This window comes from Ranitomeya imitator, chromosome 3, assembly GCF_032444005.1.
Source record: "Ranitomeya imitator isolate aRanImi1 chromosome 3, aRanImi1.pri, whole genome shotgun sequence".
In the NCBI taxonomy this organism is placed as follows: domain Eukaryota; kingdom Metazoa; phylum Chordata; class Amphibia; order Anura; family Dendrobatidae; genus Ranitomeya; species Ranitomeya imitator.
In genome coordinates, this window is record NC_091284.1 from 203,080,731 (window position 1) to 203,088,975 (window position 8,245).

Genomic DNA, 8,245 nt, shown 5'->3' on the forward strand with positions numbered 1-8,245 from the left:
GGCAGATCCCCTCTCTCCGTAGTGCTGTCATGGGAGACCGAGAAAGTTGTATTGTTTGTAAATAATGACAGAGCCAGAATAAAATCCTTTATTTCAAAAAAATTACACAGACACCTTTAATATTCTTAATTAAACCATACTTACAGCAACACCTACTGTATTTCCCCAAAGCCCTTGATGTCCTGTAATAAAAATAAAATAAAAAAAAACAGTAACATACCATACCTGTCCATCATTGTGTCCCGTGTTGTAATCCATGTCTTGGGGCTAAATAGTTTTCAATCTGGACGGTGCCAAGATGCGATCGTCCCGGCTGAAAACCACTGGTGAATGAGCTGCTGAGAATGCAGCATCATTCACCAGGGGTGACATCATCGAGGCCGGGCTGAGCAGCGATGACCTCAAGAAAGTGGTCACCGCTGGTGAATGATGCTACGTTCTCATCAGCTTATTCACCAGTGGTTTTCAGCCTGGATGGTTGCATCTTGGCACCATCCAGGTTGAAAACTATTTATCCCCCAGACATGGATTACAGCGTGGGACACAATGACGGACAGGTATGGTATATTGTTGTTTTTTTATTTTATTTTTATTACAGGAGATCGAGTGCTTTGAGTAATTAGGTGTTGGTGTAAAGGTACCGTCACACTAGACGATTTTACAACGAGAACGACAACGATCCGACCAAAATAAGATCGCTGGAACGTCGCTGTTTAGGTCGCTGCAGAGATGCCAAACACACCAACCTACGAACGATGCTGGAGCGATATAGTGACGTAACAGCGACTCACAGATCGTCCTCGCTAGTCGTTTGCTCAGTGTCACACAGCAAGAGTGTAACGATCTAACGATGCAGACGTAGCCAGATAGGTGTGTTTTCTGCACAGGGAGACACCCAGGATGTGACGTTACGGCGTCCCGGAATATAAACCGCAACTCTACAGCGATTGATTCATATTGTTGGAGCGCTGTGTCTTCACGGTCTTCTGCCTTTCCAGCGTCCTGTTCGGAACGATCCTTCGCCAGCTACGATCCTCTTCTCCCGTGGACGTTCTGTCTAGAACGTATTCTACTGCAGGCGTCTTCATCGTTTCTTTTCTTGCTCATCAACGGTATGAAATGTCTTTCAGTTGTTTGTTTCTTTTGTGTATAGTTATGGCTATTCAATAATGTTTATCTATGTATATGGTGTAATGATGGATAAAACACCTCCGGCAGCCATCTTGTGCATCTGGCAAGCAGACGCACAAGATGGAGGCATTACTATGCGATTTGCAAACTCAGTTGCGCTGTCTGCCAATTTTGCACACACCATATGGAAAGGTAAACTAGCTGTCTGCCAATTTTGCACACACTATATGGAAAGGTTAACTAATTCTCTTGTGTCTGCCTTGGCTGGCCCTGGCGTGCTCCGCTAGTAAATAAAACAGCACACAACTTAAAGGAACGAAATTTTTTTTTTTTTAGAAACTGAACTGTTTTTTTTTTTTTTCAACAAAACACTAACATCTGTCAAGAAAAACAGAAAAAAAAAACATTTTTAACGCCCGCGCGCCAAAAGGTGTCGCAGCGTGCGTCCATGTTGCTGCACTTGATGCTGCAGCAGCACTACTGTGCGCTCCAAGAGCGCTACTGTCCGCTCCAGTCCCTCTTGTTTGGCCAGCAGCTCTCTCACAGTGTCCGGTTCTGTAGATAGAAGATAGAATAAAAGTCTTTTTTTTTTGTCCTGTCCCAGAGGTCTTTTTTTTATTGGTTGCATTTTATTAGTCGCTGTCAAATGTGACATCCCACCGATAACCCCTCCCACTGTCTGTATACTTACGGAGAAGGGACGCCTGTTGTCCATCACTGGAGCTGCTGACCACCCATCCCCTGTCTCGGGCCAGAGTTCCCGGAGCTAAAAGGAATCAAAATCATATCTGTTTAACAATTGAACTCGCTGTGGGGAACCGCTCGCAGTTTATCGTCACTTACGAATGCTCGCCTCTGGGGAGAATGATGCCGAGCCGGGGGAGGAAGATGGGTAGCGGAAGGGCGGAGTAGTGGACTGCGGTGGGGTTACTGCATCTGTAATGTATACAATATTTCAGCTCACCTCTTATGTCCCATATGCCGTTATAATTTTGAAATGAATGATGGATAACTTACGTGACGGTCCAGCTTGTGGGCTGCTGCTGCTGCTGCTGGAAGATGTGGGGGAGGATAGTACCCTCTGTAGCCGGCGGCGTCTCTCTACACAAAAATAAAAGAAACACCATGTTTAGACAACAAAAGTACAGAGCTGTAGACATCACAATAAAACTAGACAATATTGACAGCAAAAGTTAGGAGCCTGAAATGAATGATGGATAACTTACGTGACGGTCCAGCTTGTGGGCTGCTGCTGGCCGCTGTGGTGGAGGTCAGTGCCCTCTGGTGCCGGCGGCGTCTTTCTACACAAAAATATTAAAAAAAAAAATCGCCATGTTTAGACAACAAAAGTACAGAGCTGTAGACATCACAATAAAACTAGACAACATTGACAGCAAAAGTTAGGAGCCTATCGAAATTCGGCAGCATCTGTAATGTATTCTATATTTCTGCTCCCCTGTAAAGTCCCATATGCAGTTATAAAATTGAAATGAATGATGGATAACTTACGTGACGGTCCAGGCTGTGGCCTGCTGCTGGCCGCTGTGGTGGAGGCCAGTGCCCTCTGGTGCCGGCGGCGTCTCTCTACACAAAAAAATTAAAAAAAAGAAATCGCCATGTTTAGACAACAAAAGTACAGAGCTGTAGAAAAAAAAAAAAAAAAAGAGGCCATTTGCGGGAAGGAGTAAAAATCAATTTTGACAAGCTAAATGTAATTACATATATAGAACATAGGAAGCACCTCACGGCAGTGCACGTCTCCTGTTTCCCCCTACTGGCAGTGCGAGCAGGGTTGCCAACCTCCACGTAATGATTTCAGGCCAATCGGGATTACAATTGCGGACATCCGTATAAATTAAATATGGGGGGTGGAGATTATGGAATTCATGACCTGACCAATTTTTACGCGACAACGCATTTTTGCGCTTGGACATTATAGAAATTTGAAAAGAAAATATTAAATTTTTGTCCTCGTAAGTCCCGGACAAGTTGGCAACCACGGGCACGAGTCTCCCATTTCCCCCCGCTCGGTACCGTGCGTCTTCCAATTCCACCATTCTGATACTTGCCTTGCTTTGCCTCCGCTCGCAAGTGTGCCAGATGGAGTGGCTGCTTATAGCGCAGGTCGGCCCACTTCTTGCGCAGTTGCAGCGCACTGCGCCGGATGCTAAACCTCCTCTCCATCATTTCTGCAATGCGGCCCAGCACTGCATTCTTGTGCAAATTTGGGTGGGCAGGCCGGCTCCTCCGTCCCTCATAGTCGAGGGCATCCATTCTGTCCACAAAAAAACGCACCTCGGCCTGCCCCAGAGGAGCACAGCGCTGTCTCGCCGCCATTTTCTAAAGATAGACGCTGTACGGCACCACCTAACCACGCCCAGAGGAGGTCCTAGCTGCGGCGCGATCGGCATCGCTATAGCGTCTCTGATTATGCACAGCGTCGCGTTTGTGACGCCGGCTCCAGACATCCTTTTTTTTTTTTGGCGTTCCCGTTACCAAGTCACAGCGTTTATTGTCTTGCTTTCAGTTTTGTAGTAGCTTGTATCGTAATTTTGGGATGTTAATGAGGTGCGGCTGTAGTGTTAAACGCTGCTTATTACACATGTAAATATAAATTTCCATTAAATCCTATGTTCACATTTCTGTAGAACAGGGCAGCGTCTGAGATGCAACGCTGAACAGATATGTGAGCACATGCCCAACGCCGCTTTTTGTGACCCATGCATTAACTTTTCCATGGTTTTAGGGTCAGAAAAAAAACATCATGCATCGTCCTCTGTGTCCTGACGCATGATTCACAAAACGATAGGGCAACACATGTTATTTCAGGCCCCTAGGTAAAATATAGTGGCACATGCATTGCCGTGGCTGCACCGAACAAAACGCTAATGTGAACTTTGCCTTATAACAAAAAAAAAAAAAAAAAAAGATGTGTGAACACTATTTAACAGTATTGGTTGTCTTGTGTCACTTTAGCAAATCATATGTAATAATTATTTTTTATTGTGCTTTTTCAGGTTGCCATGTCTCTTTCGGATGTACCTGCGATTGTAGCGGCTGCATTGCTGTTAGAAGCTCAGAACCAGCTGGAGGCTGAAGCGCGAAACAATCGTGCAAAGCGACAGCGCCGCATGTGGACCAGACAGTGGCTGCAGAAGAGGAATCAATTGTCCCACATGGGCCTAATCAGGGAACTGAAGGAGAACAACCCGCATGATTTCAAGAACTACCTGAGAATGTCCGAGGATTCATTTAATTTCCTACTTGAAGCTGTGGAACCTTATATTAGGCGGCAAAATACAAGGATGCGAGCTGCTGTCCCTGTGGATGAGAGACTGGCTGTTACGCTCCGGTTCCTGGCGACTGGAAGGTCTATGCAAGACTTGCATTACTGCGCTGCGATTTCCCGAACCCTACTCAGCGTCATAATTCCGGAGACATGTAAAGCAATTATCTCTGCTTTACACCAAAATTACATGCCTTTCCCGGAGACCCCGGATGATTGGAAAGAGATTTCAAGGGGATTTCATGAGCAATGGCAGTTCCCTAATTGCGGGGGTGCCTTGGATGGGAAACATGTCCGCATCACCCAACCACCACACTCCGGCTCCTTTTATTATAACTATAAGGGTTATTTCAGCGTAATTCTGATGGCCCTCGTTAATGCGAACTACGAATTTGTAAGTGTGTCTGTAGGGATTAACGGGAGATTATCTGATGGCGGAGTTTTGGAGCTAACCGATTTTGGGGACCGCTTGAAAGAAAACAAACTGGCCTTGCCTCCCAACAGTGACACTACTGAAAACATGAACTTTGTGTTTGTCGGAGATGAGGCGTTCCCACTGCATCCCAACCTTTTGAAGCCATTCTCCCAGAAAACTCTGACACCTGAGCGGCGCATATTTAATTACCGGCTTTCGAGAGCTAGACGCGTTGTGGAGAATGCGTTTGGAATCATGGCAAACCGATTTCGTGTTTTCCACACTGCAATGAACATGAAACTATCGTCTATAGACTCTGTGGTTCTTGCTTGTTGCGTCCTCCACAACTTTTTGCGCCGCCGTGATGCCACTGCATACAGCCCTCCACAGTATGTAGACTCTGTTGACCCTGCAAACGGGGATATAACCCAGGGAGAATGGCGTCTAGATGAGCACAGGGTTTCTGGCCTGGAAAGTCTGGGATCCGGAAGGAACAATGATGACGCGACAAATTGCAGGGAAAAATACTGTGACTTTTTCAATGGTCCAGGGGCTGTCTCATGGCAGCACCAACAATTGTAGCGCAACTGTCGGCATATCTTTTACCATTTATTATGGATTACATTTGTTTTTGTTCATCCGCTCTCGTGTACCATTCTTTTTAGAACCCAACCAATTTCTTTGTCAAGTAACAATGTCAACATAACGATATATTGATTTATGTACATTGTCTTGTTCTTTTTATTCCATTCCAATTAAAATATTGAACTATGAAAATACTCTACTTCTGTATCAAACATATGAACCATGGGAATCAACAACCTCTTCTGCCCTAGCGCTTTCATGATGTGTGTGTGTGTGTGTGTGTATGTGTGTGTATATATATATATATATATATATATATATATATATATATACATATATATATATATATATATATACAAAATAGGAAAAAGAAGGCAGCACTCCCAAAGTTTCATGTGAAAAAAAAAATGGAGATTTAATCGACCCACATCACTGCGCGACGTTTCAGCTCACTGAACCTTTTTCAAGGCTCGAAAAAGGCTCAGGGAGCCGAAACGTCGAGCAGTGATGTGGGTCGATGAAATCTCCATATTTTTTTCACATGAAACTTTGGGAGTGCTGCCTTCTTTTTCCTATTTTGTATATATGTTGGATAAATGCTTGGACCATTCTATCCAGGGGGCTAGGCACCCGCTATTGGTGAGCATTGTGCTGTTCTATATATATATATATATACATATATATATATATATATATATATATATATATATATATATATATATATATATATATATCCCGATTATAATGCATTTGGTATTGTACAGTATGCATGTCCACTTTGCATATTGCCCACCCACATAGTATTTTGCCCATCCAGAGAGCCACGTAGTATGGAGACAAATTTGAAAAATATATATATTTTATTTGTTTTCACATGACATTTTCATGTGGCACAAGGATTAATTACCGGGCGTCAGGCCAATGACTGCAGGGCAGTAGGCAGAGTGGATTATGGACGTTATAAAACTGAAGTCTATAGTGTTTTCAAGACAAGATCCCTACAAATTTTGATAGTAGGTGCCCATCTCGCTGTACCGGTCCGTGGACGTAGGAGGTCCTTGTGAAAAGTCTGCAAAAGAAGGAGGTGCAGGTGGTGTCCAGAACTGAGAATGATGTGGGCCTGGTCTGCGGACAGGAGTGCTGTGCATGGGCTCCTGTGGTGGTCCCAAATAAAACTGGCTACTGGGCTGACGCTCAGTGATGTTCAACATAGATGTGTCGCTCAGTTTTCCAGCGGCTGCCGCGTTCAGAACGTCAAACATCAATCGCTCCGCGTGAGATCGTTGGGTAACGTCCAATTTTTTTAACCGTTCCTCAACCAAGGTTGGGAATGCGGAGAGCTGGGTTGCCGCATGCTTGGACAAGATGTTGTTAGCCATTGCCAGGAGATCCACAGGTGTCCCCGCTGTCGACTTTCTTTTGCGAGATGGCCGCTGTGGACGTCTCTGATCCTCGAGACACGGGCTTCTGGAGGACTGATGGGACTGGACATCGTTCCCTTCTGGTCTTTCCCGCTGTTGAAGAGGCACCTGCGATTCAAGCAAAAAGAAAAAAAAATTAAAAGTCAATAACATACAAACAACTCAGCCTAGAGCCCCACCTCTCCAACACCTCTATTCCTGTTCATGGGAAGCTATGAGGAACTAGGTAGCAAACCACAGGGGTTACAGAGCTTTCAGAGCTGGGCTGAACTACATTGGGCAGCAATACTGTACGTACAAATGTGCGGAAGACACAATATGTTAATGTATTTATCTTTATGTTATAGACTTTTGAAATTATTAAAAATGCATTTAAAGGAGGGGGGAGTACTGTTTGGACATACTTCTCAGAACAGGAAGTGACAACTGTTATTAACAGGGGGATTAAACATGAAAAATGTGAATCATTATTATTGGAAACCATGCAGTCTCATAAACCTACAAGACACACGGCATGCTACTAGAAGGGAAGCTAGGGGGTACTTACATGCTCGTCCGGAGACTCGGGCAGGTTCTCTTCAGGCGATGGTGCACATATGCTTGTGACAGTCTGGCACGGACGAGGAATTTCCTGGTCCCGAGTGAACGCCAGCAGGTCATAGTACCACAACTTGGGCACATAGACGTCGTCAGTTCCGGCCCCAGACTTCAGCGACTTTTCCACCTTGTTCAACTCTTTTTTGTAGACTGTGCGGAGAGCCTGGATTTTTTTACGCACAATGTGTTCATCCACCGTCTCAGTGGGATGATGCTCCTTGTAGATGGCCACCAGCTTCTCATACGCATCTTTCTTTTTGTAGCGGTTGCTGTAATCCGCCGACTTTATCTTCCACAAGCAGGGCAGGGAGCGGTACATCTCTATGAGTGCCCGAACACAGTCTTGTTCATTGGCAGACATCTAAAAAAAGAATAAAAACATGAAGCAACATCAAGCAAGAAAGTTGTGGCCCCTGTGCCTTTCCTAATGTGAGCAGCCTTCTCTTGTATGGGATGGGCCGTGCGCTCTTTCCTTTTGGTAGCCACCATTTTAGGGATGGAATGGTTCGTATGCTTTTTTTATATTATTAATACCAATTTTGGGGCTTGAAAATGGCAGATTAAAAAAAAAAAAAAAAATTACCATGAAAGATTTAATAAGAACGCTGATGAGTTCAAAATCTCCAACCAGGTCGCTCACAAGAAGCTAGAGAACGATGTAAAGGTCTCGATTTACAACCACGACGCTCACGAGATGTTAAATCAATACGGATCAGAATTCCAGATTTCAAAACAAGACGCTCACGAGAGGTTATAAAACAAAGACGCTGCAAAGATCTTGATTTCCAACCAGAACGCTTACGAGATGGA

General features: G+C 44.6%; 2 protein-coding genes across 2 annotated transcripts; one reads left to right on the top strand and one right to left on the bottom strand.

Moving 5' to 3' along the window:
* The first annotated feature begins 689 nt into the window (after positions 1-689).
* On the top strand, positions 690-5,655 carry LOC138673128 (uncharacterized). Its single transcript, XM_069761750.1, has 2 exons — positions 690-1,112; positions 4,149-5,655. Exon 2 carries the CDS (start codon positions 4,155-4,157, stop codon positions 5,412-5,414), a length of 1,260 nt encoding a protein of 419 aa, XP_069617851.1. The 5' UTR covers positions 690-1,112; positions 4,149-4,154; the 3' UTR covers positions 5,415-5,655.
* Positions 5,656-6,264: 609 nt separating this feature from the next.
* Positions 6,265-7,962, bottom strand: LOC138673129 (uncharacterized). Its single transcript, XM_069761751.1, has 2 exons — positions 7,386-7,962; positions 6,265-6,946 (listed from the first exon to the last, which is right to left on the bottom strand). The coding sequence occupies exons 1-2, from the start codon at positions 7,794-7,796 to the stop codon at positions 6,416-6,418; spliced, it is 942 nt and encodes a 313-aa protein (XP_069617852.1). The 5' UTR covers positions 7,797-7,962; the 3' UTR covers positions 6,265-6,415.
* Between the last annotated feature and the right edge of the window lie 283 nt (positions 7,963-8,245).

Excerpts from the sequence above, each read along its gene's own strand:
- LOC138673129 (XM_069761751.1), bottom strand. The coding sequence starts at position 7,796 with ATGTCTGCCAATGAACAAGACTGTGTTCGGGCACTCATAGAGATGTAC. Across the intron at positions 6,947-7,385 it reads CCGAGTCTCCGGACGAGCAT|GTGCCTCTTCAACAGCGGGA; the intron begins GTAAGTACCCCC and ends CTTGAATCGCAG.
- LOC138673128 (XM_069761750.1), top strand. The coding sequence starts at position 4,155 with ATGTCTCTTTCGGATGTACCTGCGATTGTAGCGGCTGCATTGCTGTTA.